The sequence below is a fragment of the Terrapene carolina genome, unplaced genomic scaffold (genome assembly GCF_002925995.2).
Source record: "Terrapene carolina triunguis isolate 2854851 unplaced genomic scaffold, T_m_triunguis-2.0 Scaffold192, whole genome shotgun sequence".
NCBI lineage: Eukaryota > Metazoa > Chordata > Testudines > Emydidae > Terrapene > Terrapene triunguis.
In genome coordinates this window covers 15,042,908-15,069,331 of record NW_020664543.1, presented here as the reverse complement: position 1 = coordinate 15,069,331, position 26,424 = coordinate 15,042,908, and the positions used below count along the sequence as shown (strand labels likewise).

The following is a 26,424-nucleotide window of genomic DNA, read 5'->3' as shown; positions in this document are numbered from 1 at the left end:
TGACAGGCGAGTGGTAAGATGCACCACCCTTTCCAAATAAGCAGGATCCAACGGGAAATGGAAGGAGAGGCTGAAAGTACTTGATCCTTCACATTCCTCTATCTGTGCAACATGTGGGGAGAACTGGCTTTCTCTCTCTCTCTCGCTCTCTCTCTCTCTCTGCTTGTTTGTAAACAGCTGAACTTTGAGCTTCCTCTGGAGAACACACCATTTGTCAGCTCAATGCAAAGAGTTACAAAATCTTCCAAACAGCATTGAGAAATAATTGGCTTCAGATGGAGAAAACAGAGGGGCTCATGGGGTTACATCTTTGGCAGTGAGAAATGGTGAGTGAAGGAAAGGGGTGGGAGGGAGCTTTGGTAGCTAGAAGCAAGGCTGGCTCGAGGTTATTCTTGTGCACTTGGGACTCTTTCTCCTCTGTTTCATTTCCCTCCCGTGTTGATCAAAATGTGCTCAGACCCCACAGCCTCATGTTCAGTAGGACATGGGCTGAGAGACGTGGTGTTCTCTGCCAGAGCTGTGGGTTTCTGGTGCTGTTTTGGACAGCAGACCAGAATCTGCTCCTGCTCCCATTGCTGATCTCCATTTGGAAGCTGTGTAAAAGCTTCCCCTTTATTTCCACTGGGCACAACGTTTATATTAATTTGCACCGTAAGCTGGTTTCTCTGAATGGGTTTTGTTTTCTGAGTGTTCTGCTTGCTTCAGGGTTTAGGGGATAAAACTCAGCACCAGCTGGGAGCTCTTTTAGGTAAAATTCCCTGGCTGGAGCTTGCTGTGGTTTGACATACGCTTGCCAAAGTCGGTAGCTCTGACTGAGCAAGGAGTCACCAAAGCTGCTGGCTAAACGAAGTACTCACACATGAAAACACCTCTGCAAAGAATGCCCTGTGGCAGATCCTGCTCATGGGTAGGGCCAAGTTCTGCACTGACATGCACCCCATGTAACTCCAGTGAAGAAGTGAGCACAAGATACAGCCCTTAAACGGTCACTAATCAGCTAAAACTTACTCCCTTCTGCTTCAAACCTGATGCATGTGATAAGAGTGAGCAGTAGCTGCTTTCGTTAAACTCTGTTGTTGTAGCACAGCTTTCCTGACTCCTCAAAGCTTTTGGCTCTCACCACCCTCCCCCCCCCCACCCCCCAGTGTCCTTTGCAACCAAATTCCGGCTAGCAAACCCTGTTCAATGGCTGAGCACAATTTGCCATGCAAACAGATACAAAAGCTTGAGCTACTGCTGACTAGCTGAATCCTCCTGCTATTGAGATGCTGTGGTGGAAATTAACCCAGGCAACAACCCAGCCTTACCCCAACAGTGCCGCAGGACTGTCCTCCACCTCCGGTTGTTGTTTTTCTGTCTTCTTAAACTTCACGTCTCTCTCCCCCCATCCTGCCCCTCTCTGGCTTGGGGTTCTTTCCTCGCTTGGCTCCTCTCCACTCTGCTGCTGACAGCCAGCTGCTGTCTCTGCCCAAGCTCTTATTTTTTGTTGTTGGTCGTTCTGGAGATGTGAGGTTTCGGATTACATGTGTGCTGGGGAGGGAGGCGAGAAGTGAGCACAAGCAGAGCCTGGCAACTGGTACTAACGGTCTAGAGCGGAGCCCACGGTGCCAACACTTGTTGGAAACGTCCTATGTATCTTCCTGCCAGCTAGGTCTCGTCTTTGTTCCGATTAATGACGGCTTTTGCTGGAGTAGTCTGGGTTGGGGTCATATTGATTTCCTTTCAATAGTTCGGTTGCATGTTAAAGCAATTAACTTTCTTTATGCTGTCCAGTTTCCTGCTGGCTCCCAATGGGGAATGCACTGTTCTCTTGTGTTCTCTGAAGAAGCTGGGAATAAAGGGGATGAAATGACAATGCCATTTCCTTTAGAAAAGAAGAGGAAAGAAGGATGATCTTGTGGTTAGGATGGGGTACTCGGAGGCAGGAGCCTTGTGTTATCTTCTTGGCTCTGCTACGTATCTCCGTGTGACTTTGGCCAAGTCATTTAACTTCTTGATGCCTCAATTTACCCTTCTGTATACTGGGGGCAATAATACCTACCTGCCTCAAAGGAGTGTTGAGGCTTACTTGCCACTGATACATTGTTTCCTCTGTCTTGGTGGGTCCCAATAAGTTGCCTTTTCCCCCCCCCCCCCCCGCCCCCGCAATTGGCAACTAGCTGAACAATTGTTTTTTATTAACTAATTCCTGAGTTGTCTTGGTGGTTTGCTCCATTCAAGAGGACCTCCCCTCCCAAATGGTTGGGATCCCTATTCAGCAGACCTGGCGTCCCTCCCTAGTGTATCTCACTGGAGATGCAATATCTTTTCAGAGACACGTAGTAGCTATGCTAAGATAAATGCAACTTTCCCTGGTATTTTATCTTCCCTCTCTGGTTGGAGATAAGGGGCTGAAACATTCTTCACTGGACAAAAGCAGATGGCATAAAGAAAGGAGAGGCAGGGCACTGAACTCTGATGAACATCCTCGTTATCATCTTGTCTGCAGTGATAGGGTTTCACTAACATTTCGCATCATGTTACTGAAATTTATCAGTGTTTGCTTTTCTTTCTGTCCCTTAACACAAAATCAAGGGGGTTTCTCAGTGAAATGAAAGGTGACTACATTTAGAAAAAATTGTCAGAGTCAACCTGTGGAACTCGCTGCTGCAGGGAGAGAGACAAATACTATGGCTGGATTTTTAAAGGGCTGGATAACTTCAGGACACTTGTGACAATGTAATCTGAGATAATGGGTATAACCAAGTCTCATGCTTCAAGGCATAAATGAACTGCTTGTGGGGCAGAGGAAGGCTATCCCACCATGTAGATCGTTGCACAACTAGCTAGGTACAGTAGAACCTCGATTTTTTTTTTTTTTTTTTTTTACAAACACCAATCTTATGAACAACCAGTTATACAAACCCTGCTTCGCAGCCATGGGAACAGATCACATAACACAAGTGATGTCTCTGAAGAACAAGTCGTCATTCCTTCACACTCTGATTCCTTCAGTGCATTGGAAATGTTTGCAGTGGTTTGAAGAAGAAAGTGGTACAGTACATCATACTGCAACTTATGCACTGTACCTGCTGCAATTGAGATGTTTAGTTTAATGAACTCTTCAATTTTGTGAACCACTCAATTACCAATGTGTTTGTAAAGTAGCGGAGTTATTGTATTTTATTTGTTTTGCCTTCATCTGAAGCATTAAGGTTTTGGCTGTTAACAGGACACCAGTGGCTTCAGAGCTCCTCCGTTCTTTGCTGCAGCATTCCAGGGCAAAATCTTGTTTGTTGGTATTAGGGGGTTAAATGTACATGCAAACATCTTCCCCTCCCTCCTAACCCTGTCACTAAAGCTCTGAGGGGAAGGAGGGAGACATGACCAGCCATTATGTGCTTCACTCTTAACTCCAAGAGGAGTGGTGTGTGTCGGACTAATGAGCGAATAATGCCTTCACTTTTATCTCTCTTTGAGAAACAAAGAACTGACTCACAGAAGTCCTTTGACATTTCTGTAATGGTGCTGCAGTGGCAGGACCTGCAGCACCCTGCCGTTCTTTTGGAAGGGTAGCGGGAGAGACTCAAATGTCTCTCCCTTTTTTCCCTGGTTGTGAAAGACCTCTTTCTCTGAATTCAGGACCAGAATGAGTCATTGCTGCTTTGCAGGGGGATAGAAAGCCATCTTTGTAGTAGCCCCTATTCAGCTTTCAGTGACCTGGGTTCATAGTACAATTAATTCACTGTCTCGATCCCCTTACCTGGGTAGTAGTGTGTTCCTTCTGACTTCAGCACACACGCTCGCACTGAGCTTGTTTGGAGCCTGTTGCTTTAGGTTTCTTCACCAGCTCTTGGCTGTGTTTTCTGCTTGGTAAATCAAAACCCCTGGGCTGCAAGAGAGTTAATGAATAGGCAGTCATTATGGACTTCTAACAGAGTCTGCTTGAAATGCCTGGAGCCAACAGATATTCTGCTGGATTCCTTGCCATCTTCTGGCCAGGAATCCAGTCTTAACCCCCGGCCCCCGCCCCCTTTCCATGCACCTGTTTGTAGATGTCACCATTCAGACCTGCCTTTAAAAGGTAGTTTCTAATGGAGGAAATACTTCTTTTCCTCTTTTCCCTCTGTGACCATTTTGCTGCTGAAGCTGCCAAGCCCGCTGGAGTGCTTTTGGTAGAGAAGAGAAAATGGTCCCGCCCAACTCTTTAATAATAGAATAGTCGTCTTTTAAATTTGTGTTGTTTTAGTTGCAGAGCCTGTTAGAGGCCAAGCCCAAGTCGGCTGTGCTACACAGATGCCCTGTGAAGTAAGTTCACTGGAGTTGCATCTTTGTAACTGACAGCAGAACTTGGTCCAATGTTGTCAACTGTTTGGGGGAGTTACAACCTTAAGATGAGACTTGGCACCAAGGGCTAGATATTCAAAAGCAAGCCATGCATCTGAAATACGCTTTTCTCTCTGTTTCCCAAGTGCTGCGTAAATAAATTAATCATCATCATTATATTGTATGTGTCCAAAATGTGCTAGACACAATACATCAGATGCTATATGCAAATCAATAATAAGCAGCTAGCCATTAATCCATTTCCATGGCCTGGCTTTAGTAGAGAGAAGTGGTGCATGTGTGAGAGGGGAGAAAAGAACTAAAGTACTTCAATTGTATGCTCACTGGGGCAGGGAGCGTCCTTTTTGTTCTGTGTTTGTACAGCACCTAGCACAGTGGGGTCCTGGTCCGTGACTCAAGCTCGTAAGCAGGATGCTAGTACAAAAAACACGTAAGATTTTGAGTAAAATCCCTGCAGCTGTCGTTGATGTGTGGGAAAGTGAGGCGCTTGAGAAAATGTTCCCTGTTCTAAAAAAATCCCAATCACACTTTTATAGATTTAGCAAAAGCAGGTCTATGAGAAAAGTAGCAAAAATGTAGTCCTCACTGAGGACTGGTGTCTGCTTGATTTAACAAAGTTATGGCTATTTGAAAATTGTGTCTTGAGAAAATGTCTGTCTGCACTTCGCTTAGTCACTGCTTCCCAGCTAGCTAAGGGCAGGTCTGCACTGCAGCTGGGAGCGTGCTTCCTAGCGCAGGGGTTCTCAAACTGGGGGTCAGGAGGTTATTACACGAGGGGTCGCAAGCTGTCAGCCTCCACCCCAAACCCCGCTTTGCCTCCAGTATTTATAATGGTGTTAAATATACAAAAATGTTTTTAATTTATAAGGGGGGGGGTCGCACTCAGAGGCTTGCTATGTGAAAGGGGTCACCAGTACAAAAGTTTGAGAACCATTGTCCTAGCAGAATAGACAGACACACGCTAGCTCTGTTCAAGCGAATGCACTAAAAATAGCTGTGTAGCTGGGGTAGCATGGGCAGCAACATAGGCTAGCCACTTGAGTACGTACCTAGGGGATCCAGGCGGATTTGTACTTGGGTGTCTAGCCTGAGTCACTGCCCATGCTACCCCCAGCTACCCTACTAATTTTAGTGTGCTAGCTCGAAGCAGGCTGTCAACTGTAGTGTAGATGTATCCTAAGTGAGCGCTGTTTGCTTTTAAGGAACTTGAAACCCTGCTGTTGATACTTGAAAGCCCTGCAAATAGGTCTTGAGTAGCTTATGGGAGGGCATGCGAGCTCTGGAAGTCAGATAGATCTGGATTTCCTCCAGCCCTCTATGAACAACAAATAAATTAAATGCAGGATCACAAAAATTAAGGTTCCAACATCTATGTTGTACCCATGTTCTAATGTTCCATTCCTGTTTTTCTTATTAAAAATGTGTAGCTTAATATGTTACTCCTTTGTGATAAAATTAGGGCTGTCAAGCGATTACAAAAAAGTGATCGCACGATTACAAAAAAGTGATCGCACGATTAATCACACTGTTAAACAATAGTAGAATACTATTTATTTAAATATTTTTGGATGTTTTCTACATTTTCAAATATATTGATTTCAATTATAACATAGAATACAAAGTGTACAGTGCTCACTTTATATTTATTTTTTATCACAAATATTTGCACTGTAAAAAATCAAAATAAATAGTATTTTTCAATTCATCTCATACAAGTACTGTAGTGCAATCTCTTTATCATGAAAGTTGAACTTACAAATGTAGAATTATGTACAAAAAAACTGCATTAAAAAATAAAACAATGTAAAACTTTAGAGCCTACAAGTCCACTCAGTCCAATCGCTCAGACAAACAAGTTTGTTTACATCTGCAAGAGATAATGCTGCCCACTTCTTGTTCACAATGTCACCTGAAAGCGACATCAGGCATTCTCATGGCGCTGTTGTAGCTGATGTCGCAAGATATTTACATGCCAGATGCGTTAAAGATTCGTATGTCCCTTCATGCGTCCATGCTGATGATGGGTTCTGCTCGATAACAATCCAAAGCAGTGCGGACCGACACAGGTTCATTTTCATCATCAGAGTCAGATGCCACCAGCACAAGGTTGATTTTCTTTTATGGTGGTTTGGGTTCTGTAGTTTCCGCATCAGAGTGTTGCTCTTTTATGACTTCTGAAAGCATGCTCCATACCCCCTTCCCTCTCAGATTTTGGAAGGCACTTCAGATTCTTAAACCTTGGGTCAAGTGCTGTAGCTATCTTTAGAAATCTCACACTGGTACCTTCTTTTTGTTTTGTCAAATCTGCAGTGAAAGTGTTCTTAAAATGAACAACATGTGCTGGGTCATCATCCAAGACTGCTATAACATGAAATATATGGCAGAATGCGGGTAAAATAGAGCCGGAGACATATCATTCTCCCCCAAGGAGTTCAGTCACAAATTTAATTAACACATTATTTTTTTAATGAGTGTCATCAGCATAAAATCATGTCCTCTGGAATGGTGGCCGAAGCAGGAAGGGGCCTATGAATGTTTAGCATATCTGGCACGTAAATACCTTGCAATGCCAGCTACAAAAGTCCCATGCGAACGCCTGTTCTCGCTTTCTGGTGACATTGTAAATAAGAAGTGGGCAGCATTATCTCCCGTAAATGTAAACAAACTTGTTTGTCTTAATGATTGGACTGCGTGGACTTGTAGGCTTTGTTTTGTTTTTGAGTGCAGATATGTAACAAATAATATACATTTGTAAGTTGCCCTTTCACGGTAAAGAGATTACACTACAGTACTTGTATGCGGTGAATTGAAAAATACTGTTTCTTTTATTTATCATTTTTGCCTGGTTCCGCCCTCTCTAGCCAAATCAGATGATGCTTTCACCAGTTCAAGCATGGGGTGCTTTTGGATGTGGGGGGTTCTCTTGTCCTTGTAGTGACTGAGCATATATCTGTATACTGTAATATAGACACATCTTGAGGAGCTAAACTGTCTGCCCTGGAAAATCTAGTCACCCACACATGCCTGGTTGCTAGTTGAGTATAACTGGTTGGGCAATATTGCCTGAGCAGATGGCCTGGTTTTCATTGCTCACTAACATGCCTGTTGAATCCTCGTGGAGATTTGGCCATCTCTTTTGTCCCCCGGAAGGGGTATGTCTAGCTGGGACTGTGCATCCCAGCCCAGGTAGACAGACTTGCGCTAGCTCGGCTCAAGCTAGTATGCTAAAACTAGCAGTGTGGACATTGTGGCAACTCAGGCTTGACCCCCGGGGTCTGAACTCAGGTGGCTAGCCCTAGTCTTCGCCAGAGCAGCAACGTCCAGACTGCTATTTTTAGCACACTAGCTCAAGCCCCGCTAATGCAAGTGTCTGCCTGTGCTGAGAGGCTCCAGCTGGGTAAAAGAACTAGCCTGTCATCCTTTGAATTACCACTGTGATTTCCGTAACGTAAAATAAACGAGACGCTCACCATTGTGTGATCAATGGACCTATCCAAAATCAGTGCAGCAAAACTGATCTAAATACATGTTTATCTCAGAACCCCAAACTGATCAAATGGAACATGTTTATCCGAGAGACCAGAACTAGTGCAAGTGTAAGGGGCCCCTCTGTGCGACTGGCTCTGCTCTGACAAAAGTCAATAGTAAAACTTGTGGGTTTTCCATCAGACTTACCTTAAACTGGGTAGTAAGGTGTTGGCTAGTCCACAGCCATGTCGTCTCCGGCTCTTCCATTGTTTCAGCAGCCTTTGCGATCGCCCTGATCGAAACTGAGAACAAAGTAGTATTTGGAGTATGAATAAACTAATAGGCCTATTTCTCCCTTCCACTTAGCGCTCCATACACATAGTGTAAGGGCAGCTGAATTTCTGCTTGTGCAGCATATTGGGGTGTGGGGTAACAGTGTGTGTAACCTGGGGGTTTGGGATGGCTGTCTGTTTGCAGTGGCACTGCCCTTAAAAAGTGAGTATTGAAAAGCGCCCGGTGTTGGCCGGACTGTGCTCTTATGGAGGTCAGTATAAAACTCCCCTTGACTGCAGTGTGGGAGTTAGGCCAACACTGAGAGCTTCTGAAAATCCCTCCTGAAAAGTCCAAAACAGATGAGTCTGGGACAGCCCCATGTTGCCCTTGCTATGGTGATTTCCTTCACCCCACCCCATGTTGCAGATTGGATCTGCAGTATTACGTATCTTTCCAGAATGTTCTCACCCCTTCCATGCCTCCCGTACTTTACCTCCCCCCCTTGCAGTAATTGTTCTCCCATCAGCATGTCGCTGTTCCCTTCTTTCTCTTGTCTCCTAGATGTCGCCATGCTGCCATAGCAAAGTACTTTGGAGATGTCACCCCCCCTTGTAACAAGTGCTGTGATTACTGCAAGAACCCAGGAGCAGTGAAAAAGCAGCTGGATTCCCTGGAACTGAGCAGCAACAGCTGGAGCAGAACCTGCATTGGACCCACAGGTTCCTCTCGGGATGCCTATGACCCAGAGCTATACGAAGGAGGGAGGAGAGGCTCTGGAGGCTTTAGCAGGTTCGGATTTGATTGCTGAGCCTCCCAGAGACTGCGGCACATTCTGTTGGGGAGGGTGGAGCTCCTCCTCTTTGGACTCCCCTGCTGCCAGCCCAGCTGCTCCTAATTTCAGCAGATATTTCTGTGTGGTGTTTTCTTGTCACTTATGGCCTCAAGACCAGGGACTTTTTTCCATACACTGTGGCTGGCTCAATCAGATTCATATCCCTGGGAGCCAGAAGCTGACCTCAGATGATCTAGAACAATTGATTGTCCCACAGAATGTAGCTGATTCAAGGAATTGGCCTAAATTTTGCATCTGGGTTAGGAGACAGAGGAACTAGACTTTAGAGAGACTAATCAAGTGGCTAGCTCCAGACTTTTCCTGGATTCTAGTCCTAGCACTGACTCACTAACCTAGGGCAAGTTGCTTAACCTCTGCGTCTCCGTTTCCCCTTACCTGTAAAACAGAGATGGGTGTTGAGAAGTGTGATTAAATCTATATAGTGCTTAGCACACTTGGATGATGATGCTATAGACATGTGCCATGGTGGTGGTGGTATTATTAATTATTAATTTTCCCCCAGTGTGTAACTCCTATTTTGCAAGGGGATTTTGTGTTTGAAAGCAAAAGGCTGTTAGCACTGCTGAGCTACAGCCATCATGCGGTCAGACACAGTGCAAGCGTCTCTGCACACTTCTACCTATGCAGCTCTGTCATGATCTGCAGCACTGACTGCTGTTCCAGCCCTCTGCTTCCACAGGTTGACCCAGATTGGTAGCTTTAGTCATCAGCTGGCCCTGGCAGTAGGATGAGGCCAAATGACTAGTGACCCTGAGCTATACAGTAACTCCTCACTTAATGTTGTAATTTGTTCCTGAAAAATGGGACTTTAAGCGAAACGATGTTAAGCTAATCCAATTTCCCCATAAGAATTTAATGTAAATGGGGGGGAAGGGGGGGGTTAGGTTCCAGGGGAAAAAATTTCGCCATACAAAAGACTATATATTTTTTTATATATATATATATATACACACACACACACACTATAAGTTTTAAACAATCAGTTTAATACTGTACACAGCAGTGATGATCGTGAAGCTGGGTTGAGGTGGAGGAGTCAGAGGGTGGAAGCGGGTGGGATATTTCCCAGGGAATGCCTTACTGCTAAATGATGAACTAGCACTCGGCTGAGCCTTCAAAGGTTAACACATTGTTGGTAATGTAGCGTCACACTCTACAAGGCAGCACGAATGGAGGGAGGGGAGACAGCATGGCAGAGAGAGACAGACACACACACTGTGTGTGTGAGAGAGACGTGCATTGCTCCTTTAAGTATGCTGACTCCACTCTAAGTACATTGCCTTTTTAAGTAGATCAGCAAGTTGAGACAGCAGCTGCTGCCAGGAAGCTCCCTCAGTCCTGAGCCCTGTTGTCCTGAGCCCTGTCGTGTCCCCCCCGTGCTCTGCGGAGATGTGGTACAGGAGTGGGGGGAGGGGGGCACCCTGACATTAGCACCCCTCTTTTCCCCCCCCACCCCCCTGCACAGCAAGCAGGAGGCTCCTGGGAGCAGCTCCAAGGCAGAGGGCAGGAGCAGCTCACGGCAGTGTGGGGAGGGACAGCTGAACTACCTGGCAATTGATAGCCTGCTGGGTGGCTGCAGCACAGGGAACTTAGGGGAGTGGGGAGCTGATGGGGGGGGGGGCTGCCAGTCCACGCTGGTTCCAAGCCCCCACCAGCTAGTTGCAACTGGCTGCTCTTTCTGCAAGCAGTGGACAAAGCAGGCGGCTGCCAAACAACGTTATAAGGGAGCAACTTTAAACGAGCCTGTTCTCTAATTGATCAGCAACGTAACAACGAAACAACGTTAACCGGGCCGACATTAAGTGAGGTGTTACTGTATTTGAACCCAGGACTCCAAAGGCTATTGCTTTAACACAGGGCACTGCTTGCTACCTACTTCACTGAATTTGTGCCGCCTGGCTGTACCTTCTGTTCAAAGCTGTAGTGGTCACTGAGGACCCAGCTGTGCCAACCGTACTTGCTATTGTTGATTTCAGTGGACTCTTAGTTGAGGAAGTACTGCTCAACTTGAGTAAGGATGGCAGAACTGAGCTCTAAGGTGTGGTCATAAAAGTCCATTAGAAAACACCTTCCTGATATGATTCAGGTTTTCTAAGGCCTTTAGACCAGCTACTGCTCCCTCTGCAGGAATTTGTATCCCTCTCCTGACTCTCCTGCCTTCTCATCCAGGTATGACGAAGGAAACCGTGGGAGCGGGGACGAAGCCAGTGAGGAAAATCGGAAACGAGAGTGGTGCAACTTCTACAAAAAGCAGATGAATCTGCGTAAAGTGAGTTGACATCCCTTCTCTAAGAGATCCGAGGGCTTCTGGCTTTTGGCCTCTGTACAGCGTACCTGCCTCTACTGCAGACCCAGCAGCTTCCTGTGATTAGCAGCAGGACAATCAATGGTGTAACAGATAAAGCCTCTCTGGGTGACCAACGGACATATTGGCAAATGAAAAACCAGAAGTCTGTAAATCTGAGAGCTAGCATTGCCCTCTCTAGTTTTACTAAATTCAGATATACAGGCCTTGTCTCCAGACTCTGGACCAGATCCTCTCATGCCAGTTTTCCTGTGGAATGGGGTGCTCAGAGGAGGAAAGCTCTCCACGGTTTCCTGAGCTAATTTGTCCTGAAGCCATTCTGTCTGGGGGTGTTTTCCACCCCCCACTTCAGTCCCTCTGATCTCCCATGCACCTTGGAGCTCCACCAAAAGTCAGAGCCATCTGCTGAGATTCAGGAGCTGCCTGACTATTCCTCCTGCTTCCTGGAAATATGTTTCCATTAACATTCCACAGTGCACAGTGACCTCTGCAGAAAACTTAGCGCAACCTCAGTCCTCTAAGGATTCCTCCAGCGGCTGGGGATGCGGAGGGCTGGATGGTGGATGCATCTCCAGCTGGCCCTCGGCCCCTGGACCGATCTCCAGATGGAGATCCCCCCCCATTGGTAAGGGGCAGAGTAGAGGGAGGATGTGCTATGAAGATTGTTGATGGCTCCTGTCCCTCTACAACTTATTGCTTGGAAAAAGGGGAAGGATCTTGGGGAGTGATGGGATTCTTGTAAATGGAGACTGGCATAAGGGGAACTAGCTTGTTACATTTAATAGATGTAACCAAGTCTCTGATAAACTGGGAGCCTGCATTTCTGCTCCAGGAAGAAGTGGAAAGTACAGCAGCCTACGTCTGTGCCCTGCAGGATAAACCCCAGCACAGACAGATAAAAAGGGGCTGCCAAGATAAGAACCAACAGTGCAGGGAAATGGCACCATCTGCCCCTCATTCTTCCCCCTTCCCTCCCTCAACTCCGGTGCTCCATGTCCTGCCCCCAGCCGTCTCCCCGCAGGGGATTAATGACTATTACTGGAGCAGGGGGATGAACTCGGAAATCCACCAGTAGACTCACCTATATTTAACCCTCAGAACCTCTAGCATCATGATAATACTTCATCCTCCTATGGAGCTTTTCAGCCCCAGATCTCAGTGCTTTAACGCGAACGAATATAGCCTCACCCCACCACTGTGAGGACAGGTAAGCATGACTCTGACCCATCTGCAGCATGGTGTAATAAGGCACAGAGAGGTTAAGTGACTAGCCCAGGGTCTCTCAGTGAGCAGTGGCAGTGCTGGAAATCGAATCCAGCAGTCCTATCTCCTAGGGCTCGTCTATGCGAACGTCTAGTTCGCAGCAAGCTGGGGTGTGAATCTGTCCCGCACTAGCCTGCTGTGTGGACCCTGCTGATGCGCATTAACAGTTCATTGATGGTTTCAGAGTAGCAGCCGTGTTAGTCTGTATCAGCAAAAAGAACAGGAGTACTTGTGGCACCTTAGAGACTAACAAATTTATTAGAGCATAAGCTTTCGTGGGCTACAACCCACTTCTTCGGATGCGCTTTGATCTAGTCCTCTTTGAAATGGGATGAGATCAGAGCACATTAATGAACTGCTAATGCATTTCAGCAGGGTCCCTGTGGACAGTTTGTCTGCGACAGGCTAGTGTGGAGCAGATTCACATCCCAGCTTGCTGCAAACAAATTGTTCATGTAGACGTCCTTAGTCTTCTGCTCTGACCATTAAACTGCATTTCCTACTAGCATCACTGCTGCAGTACTGGTGCCCATGTTGTCCTCAGCTCCTTAATAGTAGCTGTTGCTACATCCACCCTTGTGCCTTGCTGCTGCTTGATCTGGTTTCTATGAATTGTTCCAATTGCTGCCTTTACTACACGGTTTTGATCCCCATTTCCCATTTATGTGAAGAAAATCTCCTTGACGTTATTTACGAGCTGGCCTCTGCCCTACTCTAGTCAAGGGGATCCTGTCTGCTTTAACATATCTAATATTTGACTGGCCTCAGTCAGCCCCTCTGGCCTTTGCATTGCAACCCTTACCTGCTCCCCAGTCTCTTCTGTCCTTTTTGCTGCCTTCCCCGCACCCTTAGAATTTTGGCATCATCCTTCCTGGAACAGGTGACTGGAACGGCATACAGGGTCTCTCGTGTTCTCTGTAGTCCTACATATATGTTGCTCATGATGGAAATGTTTGATCTGTCTCTCTCTCTCTTTTCCTGCAGGGCAAAGAACCAGAAAAAGATGACTTTGTTCCTCCAGGTAGATCTCTCCATTGCTTTACAGTTTTACCAGATGGTCTCGATCAGTGAGAGAGTTCCATGGGGAAGGAGAACATTGTGGTTGCCTTATGTAGCACCAATATCTGGGAATAACAAAGAATGCAACTTAATCCTCTCCTGTGGCTGGATGTTCCACAAAGAGGACACAGCTGAATTCACCCATACTCCAACTGTTGGGCACCAGGACCAGAGCAGTGGGTCCCTGGCTGTGGAACTCCTTGCTGGAAGAGGTCGGTCTAAGCCCAAATCTGAGATTGTTCAGGTCAAGATGTAGATTGCATCTTTCTGATACAGCCTGCCCCAGAGGAACACCTTTTGATCTGGGCTTTCGGCCTCTCTAATTTTGTGCCACGTTTAAATACCCCAGTTCTGGCCACTGTGTCAAACCTGAGCACCTGAGGGAGGTTTTGCTGTTTTGACCTGTGCTGTTTGGAGCTTTGTCAAGTGGCAGAATTATTGCTACAGGCCAAAGGGGTGCCCTACAGTAGTGGCTCTCAACCTTTCCAGATTACTGTACCCCTTTCAAGAGTCTGATTTGTCTTGTGTACCCCCAAGTTTCACCTCACTTAAAAACTTACAAAATCAGACACAAAAATGTCCCAGCACACTATTATTGAACAATAGCTGACTTTCTCATTTTTACCATATAATTATAAAATAAATCAATTGGAATATAAATATTGTACTTACATTTCAGTGTATAGTATATAGAGCAGTATAAACAAGTCATTGTCTATGAAATTTTAGTTTGTGCTGACTTTGCTAGTGCTTTTTATGTAGCCTCTTGTAAAACTAGGCAAATATCTAGAGGAGTTGATGTACCCCCCGGAAGCTCTCTAAGTACCCGCGGAGTACACGTACCCCTGGTTAAGACCCACTGCTCTACAGAATATGTTGCTCTGCTCAACTCCCCCTACCCCCCATCTCGCCCTGAATGAGGTTGTCTTTTCTGAGAATTGAAGGCCCTGAAAGGGGCTCGCTGGGACTGAGAGCTCTTTGACGAGCAGCAAGTCTTGTGCTTGTGACACAGACGTACCCACCTCAGTGAAATCTCACCTCAGCTTCCTCCTGTTCTTGAACTTGTCCTTCCCCCTGCTCAAGGGGAACTTTGTAATGGCCCGTGGGTGGCGTGGTGGGAGGGCAATTCCAAGAGATACCGTACTAACACCCCGCCTGGTAAGGGTGGTGGGGTGGCATGGCAAGGAATGGAAGGGTGGAGAGCATCTCTTTAAAACGTCACTTCTCTGGTAGATGCAGGGTGCCCCCTGAAAGACGCCGCCAGCCAGAAAATCTCCAAACTCACGGTCAAGGTAAGGAAAGGCCTGCGTGAATTCAGTGCGGCATTCTCACCCCCCCTGCTAGTAACTCTTGTCTGAGACTGGCCAGAGGTGCTGCCTGCTCCTTCCTGTCCCTTCAGGGGGTGGGGGAGAAAGGCAATGCCATTCCTGCAAGAGGATCTCCTCTCTCTCCTTTGGTTTTAGGCCCGAGAACACTGCTTGAAGATGTTGGTAGAAGCTCTGAGCAGCAACCAGAAGGCAGCCCCGACAGGACATGGGTATTAAACAAGGCACAGGAAGGGGTAGAGAGAAGAGGTCCTGATAGCAGGCTCTCCTTGCTCTGAGCAAGATCATTGTGTGCAATGGTCACCCTTGTCAGTGAATCACCTCTGGGGCTCTGAGAGAAGCCTGACGTGTAGCGCTCTTCCCTTCATCCCCATTCATATCTCCTTGCTGGGCCCCACAGCTGAGTTCAGCTCCACGGAGATTCACCAAGCCCCCTCTGAGTGTGCTCCGAGCCTCCTGGGTGGTAGTTCCCACCAGCTCCCTTTATGGTGATTCCAGGGCTTGCAGTTCCCCTTTGCCCCACCAGAGGGGGATAGCGTACTACACAAAGTCCATGCAGACCCACACAAACCAGAGAATCTCCAAATGTGCGCGAGGAGAGAGTCATGCTTTGAAGTAAATCTGCTGTGCCCCTGCCAGACACTAAAACAGCCCCTTGGCCACCACCTGCAGTTTTTACACATTCGGGCTTAAATCCCAGCCCTGCTTCCGCACCGGCCCTCTCCCAACCCAGACCCTTGCGGGAGACACTTCACCAACATGAGCACTCCTCTCGCAAGTGGAGAGCTGTGTCCTACCTGAACTGACCGCAGCGTGTGTTGCAGGTCAGACCCTCACGCCTGCGCCGTGGAGATGGAGTATGAGGCTTTCAGAACCAGTAAAATGTCCAACTTGTACAAGGCAACTGTGCTAAAGAAGGTAAGGAGCTGGCGGGGGGGGAGCTGGCGCTGCTCCCTCCCGTCCCTGGTGTCACCACTGCCATAGCCCTCGAGCATGGTACGTGTTAGACTCAAGGGGCGCATTCCCGCCATGTGTTACAGCTCTCGCTCTGCCCTGCTTACCTCCCTCAGGCTGTTTCTTCCTGGTATCCCTTCCAGGAGGAGCTTTTATCTCACTGGATTCTTCCTCCCTGTTGGCTGCATTCCAGCTGTTGATCAGAACATCTGTCAAAACATCTGCAGCCATCGGAGAGCAACCCAGCCTTAAAACTAAGAAGGGCGGGGGGTTGCCCCAACCACCCTGGGGCTGCACCATCATTACATGGTAGAAATATCCTGAGTTGGGCTAGGCAGTTGGCTCGAGCCATCCTGGGGTAATTCATGGCCATAAGGCAGGAGCAGCCCTTGGTGGAGACCTGCCCTTTGCCAGTGAGGATTGCGATGCATGCTGAGGAAGAGGGAGACGGAAAGACTCTGCCATTGGGCGATGTTCTTCTTCTCTTCCAACCCAAGGTAGTGGAGATCAACAAAGCCTCGAAAGAAGGGGAGCTGTATCCAGCATTTGGGTCAGGAGCTGGTGGCGGCAGCAGCCCCAGGACGAAGTCTGAACCCTCAGCTGAAGATGGCTTTCTCCCTGCATCGCAAGTCTATTCGGTGAGTACAGGTGGCTGCTGCACGGAACGATGACAGGGCTTGCAAAGCCTATTGCCTGGAAGTATTGTGGCCGTGTAAAATATCACACTGCCCAGCTGGTTGTATGAAAACGCCGAATGCCTGAGCTAGAAAACGGCCAGGCAGTTTTTGGCTAGGCTGTCTAACGTGCTTGAGGTGAAGCTGGGCAAAGAGGAAAAGGTGAACAATGGGTTTTGGGGTATGGTTCTTTGCAAGGTTTGTTGCTTAGCTTTGGCTGAGTGTTTGTGGTGGAATGATTTCCCTCCCATCCTGCTCCTCCTGCACATGGTGCTCTTGTGGTGAGGACAGCTCAACCCCCTTGTCATGCTGGATCTCCTGCTTTTCAGGCTGTATTTTGCCAAAGAGGCTCCCCTCCTATCTAACTTGTCATCACTCAACCAAGGATATTGCCCGTCCCCGTATTCTGGGGCTACAGCTTTCCTCCACCCCCGTCCCCCTTACTGTGCAGCCATGACTGCTCTGATGTGTCTGCTTCTGGTTTTAGACAGTGTGCGCTCCCTGAAAGGAGTGTGCTGCAGAGTGGCACCAACACAGCTGGCAGACCCAACACTAGACCTAGCAGTCATTGGCAGACTCCATCCAGCGACACTGGACTGGCTGGCTTAAGCTCTGTAGCTCGTTACCTATCACTAATCCCGGTCCTCTCCCACTGCCAGATCCAATCCAGAGCGTTGGTGGCTGAAAGCTGTTACCATCTGATGGCTTTTCAGTAGCTCTGTGAAGTGGGTTTGCTGGGCTCAGTACAGTGAACAAGTGCTCACGTTGCAGAAACCACTCTTGGTACTGCCTGCACCTTTGTTGGCAGCCTCAGCAGAGAGGCTGCAGGAAGTCAGAGAGTGTAAGGCTGGACTGAACTATCCCTCAGCCCAGGGGGGTGATTCCTCTGGGTCAGGGTGAAGCACTTTGAGAGGGGAAATTCGTCCTGCTGCTTCCTGTGCTGTGGGGAGCTCTGCTGGCCAGGGCTGTGAACCTGGCTTCTTTCACATTCGTTGGCAGCTCCTGCACGTTGCTGTAAGCCAGGGCACATGGCTGGTGTGGTTCATAGATGCCCCCAATACCTGCCTCTTGTGCCACTAGAGGGAGAGCCTGACACACAGCTGCCTGCAGCGTGCCCTAGTGCAGCCCCTCTCCCAGCTTCTCCATAGCCGCCTGCTGAGGTTCTGGCTGTTTGTCCCCACATCTCCTATATACCCATCCCATCCATGGCCCCATGATGTCACAAGATCTCATCAGCCTCCTCCTGGCTCTGGCCAATATGGCCATCCATTCCAAACTCAGCAGGGAGGTTCTCTGTAACTGGAGGGGACTTTTTCCATTCCCTGGGCATTTCTTGCCTCTGGGTAGCATCCACTGATGCCTTGGTCTCCTTTGCAGAGCAGTGGGCATTGTCCGGTGTTCTCTGCTTGGTGTGCCCATCCAGTTCCCTGGTTTTGCACCTTTGTCATCCAGTTTTATCATTGTTTGGTTCCAGGGAATCACTTTTCTGGGTCATGTGGCCTCTCCCTCACCTGAGGGGTCAGGCCGTTAGGTTGGTGGCTCTACCCGCTGCCTTCCTGAACTCTAACAGACAGTACCTTTCACCAGCAGTAAATTCACAAGTCAAAATTAAGCCATCTCCATTGACTTCTGAATAACGCTCCTGTGACAAACCATGTGCACGTAATGGAAGGAACCAAGTCTCCATTTTGTGTCCCCCAGTGGGGAGGGGGTGTGTGTGTGTAAACAGGGAGGCACTTCCTTGGCAATGCCTTTGTAACCTTCTAGTGCCCTCCCTCTGTCTCCTTCCCTTCTCTTTGTAGTTTAAACCCAAGCGGATAGGAGCTGGGTTTCGAAAGAGTTCCAGCTTGTTCCAGACTGCTGCCGAACTGCTGAAGACAAAGGAGGAGAGTGATGCGACGCCTGTGGAGAGGGAAGCGGATAGTCCAAACTGGCAAGGTGACAGCGAATGTGATTCAGAAATGGCCAGAGTCTCTGTTGTCAAGAGCAAAGAGAGGGTGACCAAAGCAGTACACGAAAGTGCTGTGGAAGCAATACAGGCCCATGACAAGAAGGGACAGCAACCCAGTCCAGATGCAGATGCCGCCCTGTCAGATAGCCCTACCAAGAAGGCAAAGCTCACCAAGAAGCAACAGCTGCTAGCAGAAGCAGCCAGAAAAGAATCCCAGAACATTTCCAAATTCTTCTCTCTCACCAAAGCTGGACTTAAAACCTCAGGATGTGTCTCGGCAGAGGAAGACGATTGTCCTGTGAGTGAGCTATCTCAGTCTCTTTCTCAAAGAGTATGTCAGGAGAAAGAGGAACCTCAGGAAAATGAAGATGTCTCAGGAGGAGCTTCGGCCGGGCAACCCCAGATGGAGGACCATGAGTCAAAAAAGATGGAGGAAGCACTGACTGAGAGAAGTCAGGACTTGAAGTCGAAACACGACCCTGGATCTGAAGCCACACAAGCAGGATTAGATGGTCAGACAAAACCAAGGTGAGAGAGCTCCCGAGGTCCTGCCCCATTCTTTCCTGCTTTGCCCAGGCCATCCCACAGCGGTGTCTCGTTAGCTAATTACACGGGCAGCCCTTTAATGGAGAGCTGCCATGATAGTATTTAATCAGCGTTATAACTCTGAGCTGGTCTGGACAGGGCGTCTCGTTCACGCTTTACTGAAATCTCTGCCACTCGCTAAATATCAGCCTGGTGAAGTCTTCATCTCATAGCAAGTCCCTGTCTTGAATAATCCAACCAGCAGAAATGATCTTGTCCTTTCCCTCCATCCTCAGCTGTGACGAAGCTGGTATAGAGATCGAAACCACCTGCGCTGGGGAACGTCAAGGCAGGAAGAGGCCGGGATCAGATGAGGTGAGATCTTAATGAATTTCATTTACCTCACCTCTGTCTGCTCAGCTTTGGGCCTAGCTTCTCTATGGAAATGACATGCCTGGTCTAAACCTCACCTGGCAGTATCCGTTATCCAGGTGTAGTCCAGTCCCGATCCCAGCAGAGACCAGCAATATGGTCTATGTGGGAGCCTGCGCTCCTGGGATCTAGGCCCGGCTCTGCCACTGATGCACGGCGTGACTCAGGCAAGGCACTTTTGGCCTGGTTCTCGGAGGTGCTGAGCACCCACAGCTCTGACTGAAATCTGTGGAAGCTGCGGGTGCTCAGCACATCTGGCAATCAGGCCCTTCACCTCTGTGCCACTTTCCCCCTCTGAGAGAGGTAGACAATGATACCTACCTTGTAATCACCGTCGCCTGATGCAAGTGGGGTCCTGAGTGTCTCCACCCCTCTGTCACAGAGAGCAAAGTGATGCTTTATCAGTTGAGGGCAGCCGCCAAAGCTGACCCTATGGACCAGTCAGTACTGGATGATCGTGCAGCAAGGGCTGAGCGCCCTGCCTTGCAGCCCCTAGCCCAGGGTTTGACATCTGTGACAGCCCTGAGACCTGGCTCTCTTGGCTGCAGCACCATCCCCATGCGTGGGGTGAATTGGAGTGAGGCACTAACTGTTTAACTCAAAAGCAGAGCGGATTGCCCTTGTGGATCTATCCCAGGCCTCGTTTCCTGCAGCGTCTAGCTAGGTTCACCCCAGGGGGTATCCAAGAAGATTTCCCCATCCCGCTTTCCTCCAAGCACTTAGACACAGCAATCCCTGGAGAGGCGAATCCCATGGGATTTCTTCTAAGGCCTTTTCCTGTGTGATGGGGACAGCGGGGCTGCTTAGATTAATGCCTCGAGTACCTTCCCCGTGACTAGCCCAGGGCCTGTCTCCAGGGGACTGAGTTGGCTGCATGGCATTCTCTATGGGAGCAGCTTGCAGGCTGGCCTGGGGATGCTTCTGCCTCACATGGCAGCTTGGGCCTAGGAGTCTGAAACTGCTGCATGAACGGTTGCTCCTCTTCGTGCTGGTCTAGGATCTGGAGAGCCCTGCGACGAAGAGGTTGCAGGCGACAGCGTCTTCCATCCTGTCGCAACCAGAGGGCAAAGGCATGGGCCCAGTGAAGAAGAAGGTGACTTTTGATCCGAGTTTGTCACAGGTTGATAAAGAAGGAACTACCAAGACCATCCAGCCAGCGACCAAAGGCGTGTCCCTTAAAGAGACAGCAGATATTGTCGTCAAATACTTGACCCCTTTCTACAAGGGTGGTAAATTTGCTTCCAAGGTAGGGCACAGACAACAGCTTTCTCTATCAGGAGGAGACCAGAGCTGTGTCTCCTAAGGCTGTTTGGGACGGGGGAGAGGGGTGCATGATGCTGGTGGGTGTTCAAATTTAACCACAGGGTCTCGCTGGTACTTGGTGGTAGGGTGTGTCCCCACCTGCCTTAGTGACCCAAGAAGCGAGACGTGTTCTGGAGAGGAATGGTGGGTGGTGACTGCCATGGTGCTACGGGGATCCCAGTTATTCCCTTCGGATTTTAAAAAGCAAAAACTGAGCCGGGAACTAAGAGCAAATTCAGCCCTTGGCTGTTTCTACCCTGAGCGGCTCCACGTACATACAGTGCCTAGCACAACGGGGCCCCGATCTCTCTTGTGACTGGTAAGCACCACTGTAATACAAATAACAGTTGTTTCTGTTACGGCCCGATGGTGCTAGAGGCGGTGCAGAGGCATGCAAACCTACACCGATTGTGTGATGAGAGGGTGATGCAGCCAGGGGTAACCTTCGCTCTGCGCTTTGATTTCTCTACCTTGCAGGAACTGTTCAAGGGATTTGCCCGACACCTCTCCCACTTACTGACTGAGGAAAAGAATCCCGTCCGCAAGGCTGGTGAGTCGCCACGTGGTGGGGGGATGTGACTGTGGGGTGGTATCATGTAGACAGCTGGGGATATACTAGTGCTAAATGGGTCAATGACCTGCAGGAGGGGGGGCTGCAGACTCTGCCAGAGTCTCCTCAAAGGGGATGTCCCCTCTCTTTGCAGTGAAAGAAGAAGCACAGAGACTCATCAAGGAGTTTTTCAAAACCCGAGTCAGGTGTGAAAATGAGACAGACTGGCAAGCGCTGCCCAGCTCGGAAAGATGATACCGGTTCTCCAGCTATGTCCATTCCCTGCTGCAGTCGGTGGAATTGAAGGCTCACGGAGACACAGGGGAGTTTTCCACTCATGTTACTGCTTGTTCTCCATGGCATCTGTGCCACGGGTGTGGCCTTCAGAACATCTCTAGGCAGGTGATCCCTGGGAATTTGTCTCCGGAGCTCCTCTGGTGCCTAAGGGACGATGAAGTCCTTCAACAGCCCTTGCTAAGAGGTCTGGTGTCTGCCAATGCTGCATAGCTCTGTGGCCTCTCTCAGCCGTGCTGCGATGCATCCCGCTGCTGCTGCCGGCTGAGAATTGCAGACTCTGATTCCAAGTTGGGTATGAATCCCGCTGCTCCCCACAAGTGTCTCTGATCCTCCCCACCCACCCCTCCTTGCCCCCCTCCCTTGCCTTTTTATTTAAATGTTACCAATAGAAGCCTTACGCTGAAAACACATTCAAATGCCCACGCTTTGCTCAGGGTTTGTTGATGGGAGCTGACGGTTAAGTTCCTAGAGGGGATGTTTATTTTGAAAAAATGTTTAGGTTTAGACGATGGGACGTGCAGCGTCTCCTTTCCCAAAGCTGGGGACCCCCTGCAGGCTTTTTTTTTTTTTTTTTTAAACCACCTTGAATTTTGGTTTTACTCTGGCCAGCTGTGTGTGCTCTTTAACTGGCGTGGGCAATAGTGCCGTAGCCTGGACAGACTGGCAGCTCTCTCACACACACCCCCACCCTTGGTTGTGCATTATAAGGGGGCAACACCAAAGTTGATGCACTTCCCTAGTATTTGCTTATAGCCCCTGGAAGCCATATCCCCTCACTGTGCCTAAACCAGGGACTTAGGACAGAGGATGCTGCTGCTGGTACAGCCAATTACCCACCCGCTGCTGTGGCACTTGTAGACCCAGTAGCTGTGGTGCATCTGCTGCTATATTTATGCGAGGGCCTGAACTGGTGGGAGTCGGTGAGTCGTAACGTGACCCTAGTGTGCCCAGGATTGTCTTTCACATGTAGTTTTTGTGGGGCTCTGCCTTTGCTCTATGCCTAGAGAAGAGATTGGCCTTGCTGGCATTAATGCTGCTGGATCAACCTGCAATCTTAGAAGCCAGGAATGGAACAGGCTTCTGAATAGCTTGTACTCGGGGAAACTGGGCTTTTATATGTTACCGAAGGGTGCATGGTAAACTGACAATAAACTGAACGTCACAGTTGCGATGGGCTCTCTGCCTAGTTCCTGCTGTTTCATTACATGCGATGCGCTCTGCTGCTCCTGGTTACCTTACTGAGCGTTACACTGTGAACGCCTGGGTAAAAGCAGAGTCGCTTGTCCCTTGAACAACTGATGAACTGAATGTTAGGAACTGGTGGCTAGGAATGGGCAATAGTGTTTGGAACACACAATTCTTCTCTTCCCCTAGAAGTAGTTAGCTGGAATCTCTGTGCAGACCTCGAAGAGCCAGCCTCCATTGTCAGCTAGCCTGAGTTTCCAGCAGCTCTAGCTCCAGTTAGTTTTTGAGGGGTGGTGTAAAACAGACAATGAGTTAGCTGTGCATCGTATCTCAGACATTTCTGCTTTTACTTGTGCCCTTGCTGCTTGAGCTGCAGCAGCATGTGTGATTTTGCTAAGTAGTGGTTTTCAACACCCCCGATGCTCCAGAACTGCATGGTCGCATCCCAGTCATGGCAGCCTTTTGTGCTGCAGTAAGGTAAGTACTTTACATGCTATTATTATTGTGGACTAGGATCTTTGCGTTGCCATTAAAAATCCCCTGGAACTCTTCCTGTAAGTAGAGGATTGTCTCCCTGTTAGGGTGACCAGATGTCCCGATTTTATAGGGACAGTCCCGATTTTGGGGTCTCTTTCTTATATAGGCTCCTATTACCCCCCCACCCCGTCCCGATTTTTCACATTTGCTGTCTGGTCACCCTACTCCCTGTGCTGAGCCAAGACTTCCCAGCGGTGGGGGGGTTATTCTGGTGTCTACCTACCTTTAGTCCTCAGAGGTACTCTGTCCGGAGCTTGTCAATCCATGGGATCCTGGTGGTTCACTTTTGTTAGTGTTCTGTACCGCCCATGAGGGCTGAAAGGGGTAGGAGAATCTGCCTCCTTCCATGCTGACTAGGGGCTCCAGCCAGGAAACACATAGGGCGCCCCCTGGGGTGGATGAGGGGGATTGATAGGTTTATAAGAAGAGAACTGGCAGAGGGTGGTGACAGCAGAGGAAAGAGAAGCTCTGGGTCTAAGTGTCCTGTTTCTCTTCCTCCCTCTAGTCTTTCACAGTGCCCTGGTGCTGCACCCTCCCCTTCCAAGGCCCTGGGAAAAGGGAGGTGGGGCCAGGTTGTTAGAGCTGCCTGCGGGGGGGGGGGGGGGGGGGGGGGGGAGAGAATATACAGGCAACAGATCTAAAGCAGTGGGGGCCATTTCAAAGGTGAAGGTTGAATTGCCCTGAGAATGGTTTTGTTAATGCTATACTTTATACTATGCTGTATTTAATAGTTAATGCTGTACTTTGCTTAGGGAGAGGACCGGCCAACAGAACTCCTGGCTTCTAGTGCCAGCTCTGTTACACAACGAATCAGTCAGCCATTTAAGTCTCTGACAAAGCGGCCAACCCTCTTAGCACACGGGCTGCTGGGGACTGAATGTGCAGTCTCCACATGAGGCTCTTTCCTAACCCTTTCTTCCTTCCCACCCTGCAAGAGGTTGTCGTGCCCCTGGAAAACTCAGCCATGGGACAGCTGGAGCATGGGCAGCTAGAGTGCAAGATTCGTTCACGGCTCAAACTGGGAGGCAGCCGCAAGGAAGGCCTTTTAGCCTCCGTACCCATGTAACTTCTGTTAGTCTTAAAGGTGCCACAGGACCCTCTGTTGCTAGTTACAATATGGACACTTGGCTACCAGGAACTGCTGCCTTTGCCAAATCACATCACATTATCCCCAGTGAATTCCTAGTGGGTGGCTAATGTTCACGCGCTGAGCATCGGGGCTGGCTTTCAATAGCTGGCCCAAGGGGCCATGTTCATTCCCAACCTGCTCATGCTTTTCAAATGCCCCAAAACGTGCCCCTGAGCCCCCACTGACAGAACAGCCTCTTTGCCTAGTGCACATGGAAACCAACGGTTTTCTTTTCATAGCTCCAAAAACTGAAAGGAACCAAGACTTTAATAATTTATTGGTTATTAAATATTTCATTGATTTTTTTTTTCCCACAGAAGCATAAACACCTCTCCCCCAGCTGGAGATCTATAGTAATAAAATAAATTAAGGATTTATTTTTTACATTCTGATTTTTTCCCCTCTGTTGAGGAAGGCAATTTGTATCTTAGTTCGCTGGGCAAGTAGGCATCATTTAAATATACAGCTGTATGGTCAGACCGAGTTCTTCAGCTTAGAAAGAAAAATCAACATACACTATGCAGACAGCCAGTAAGAAATCGAGTAGCCGTCAACAGTCTTACCATTGCAGCTCAAACTCTGCCTTGGCACACGTGGTAATTGCATATTGACACTCACCGACCTGCTCTGTGATAATGTCAAAGAGCTGCCACCAGTAAGATAAGAGGCCGCTCTCAGGAATTTAATGCCAGTCGATGGAGTCATATCTTTTTCTTGGTGATGCAAAAATCTCTGGCAAGTACCAGACTCCCCTGCTGCTGCCATGTGTGAGTTTGTTGTTAGTGCAAAAAAGGACTGCAGTGCTGTATCTTGAAGTCCCTGGGCTGCTCCTCCCCACTTGCTTGTAGCAGCGTGTGAAAGACCAGGGCCTTGGCCCATTGCGTGCTCTGCTCTGGCTGCGGAGACCATGCAGCTCCAAAGGACTCTGAATGGGCGTGACGTACGAACCCAGCCTGGGGCGGGAAGGGATAAGGAGCAGCACTACGGCGGACGTCCAGGTTCTGGCACGGGGTGGTGCAGAAGTAAGGTGACCAAACAGCCTGGACGACAGGCTGGCAAGGGAGTGGCAGCCTTGGAAAGCAGGAGAGGGGAGTGTGCTGGTAGAACAAGGCAGCTGGAGAGCAGGATGGTGAATGGGGCTAGCCCTGCCACAGGCCAGTGTGAGAAGTGCTTGCTAAGCTGTCCAAGCTGAGGATAGCCCTGTTCTGCTTAGCCGTCTTCCAGCCTGGGGCTTTAGGGCTGAGATTCTCCCTCCTCCATGATGACTGTGATCGTGTGGTACAGTTCCTTGGCCTGTAAAGATTACAGCCCAGTAGAAGTAATTCCCTGTTTACCCTGAACACCGCAGCCCCTCCCTGTCCTGTCCCCTTCACTTCCTCACCTCTCCTAAGGTGGAAATTTGACACCAACAGAGGCTACATCCAGCCACCTACCTCTGCTAAACCAGCAGGGCTGGGCTTAAACCCCAGGCCTTCTCTTGGCAAAGCAGCTACTGTTTTTGTTTTGTTTTTTTTTAAGGTGGAACCATTTTAACCCTTTCCAGGGGCCCCCTGCAATGCCACTTCCCTTGGGTAAGATCATATTGCTACCTGTGCTCTTTCTTGTAAAGAACCAGCATGTAACCCAGGTGCCAAGGAAAATGCTCAGACCCTGGTCGCTGGCTATAAATCTTAGGGGATTTGTTTATTCCACTATAACTGGGGGGGCGGGGGAATGACTGTTCTGTGCTGCTGCAAGAACAGGGGCATTCATTGACTCACTACAAGGCTGGCAGCTGACTGGGGGGTCGTAATTCTAGCCTTCCAAAGCGAAACTTCAGGCTTGTCTGGGGGGAGCCCCGAGTAGCTGGGGCACTCCAGCGACTCTGCACTATCTTCCCCGTGTGGATACACTTCAGTGTGCTGAGCTAAAGCACACAAAAAGGTGCTCATACGGTGGAGTACGAGTATCCACACGGAGACGGTGCATGCCCTCGCTTACTCTGCACTAAGGCTACGTCTGTGCTGGCGCTGTAGG

The 26,424-nt window shown here is 49.0% G+C and overlaps 3 protein-coding genes across 5 annotated transcripts in view; 1 reads left to right on the top strand and 2 right to left on the bottom strand.

Annotated features, from left to right (window-relative positions):
* SMIM5 (small integral membrane protein 5) overlaps nucleotides 1-1,626 on the bottom strand; it is a 22,249-nt gene extending 20,623 nt beyond the window's left edge. For all 3 annotated transcript variants that reach the window (XM_029912144.1, XM_029912143.1, XM_029912142.1), the window contains exon 1: nucleotides 1,308-1,626. The gene's annotated coding sequence lies outside the window, so the exon portion shown is untranslated. The remainder of the gene's footprint in view (nucleotides 1-1,307) is intronic.
* RECQL5 (RecQ like helicase 5) overlaps nucleotides 1-22,714 on the top strand; it is a 58,957-nt gene extending 36,243 nt beyond the window's left edge. Inside the window, exons 8-19 of the mRNA XM_024214141.3 lie at nucleotides 8,629-8,856; nucleotides 11,090-11,189; nucleotides 13,473-13,509; nucleotides 14,781-14,839; nucleotides 15,011-15,084; nucleotides 15,697-15,790; nucleotides 16,324-16,464; nucleotides 18,303-18,979; nucleotides 19,273-19,351; nucleotides 20,406-20,654; nucleotides 21,188-21,260; nucleotides 21,415-22,714. Of these exons, the coding sequence (XP_024069909.2) occupies nucleotides 8,629-8,856; nucleotides 11,090-11,189; nucleotides 13,473-13,509; nucleotides 14,781-14,839; nucleotides 15,011-15,084; nucleotides 15,697-15,790; nucleotides 16,324-16,464; nucleotides 18,303-18,979; nucleotides 19,273-19,351; nucleotides 20,406-20,654; nucleotides 21,188-21,260; nucleotides 21,415-21,515 (1,912 nt within the window). The 3' untranslated portion in view covers nucleotides 21,516-22,714. The remainder of the gene's footprint in view (nucleotides 1-8,628; nucleotides 8,857-11,089; nucleotides 11,190-13,472; nucleotides 13,510-14,780; nucleotides 14,840-15,010; nucleotides 15,085-15,696; nucleotides 15,791-16,323; nucleotides 16,465-18,302; nucleotides 18,980-19,272; nucleotides 19,352-20,405; nucleotides 20,655-21,187; nucleotides 21,261-21,414) is intronic.
* Nucleotides 22,715-24,783: 2,069 nt separating this feature from the next.
* Nucleotides 24,784-26,424, bottom strand: part of MYO15B (myosin XVB) — a 91,505-nt gene continuing 89,864 nt past the window's right edge. Inside the window, exon 65 of the mRNA XM_029912172.1 lies at nucleotides 24,784-25,701. Within this exon, the coding sequence (XP_029768032.1) occupies nucleotides 25,642-25,701 (60 nt within the window). The 3' untranslated portion in view covers nucleotides 24,784-25,641. The remainder of the gene's footprint in view (nucleotides 25,702-26,424) is intronic.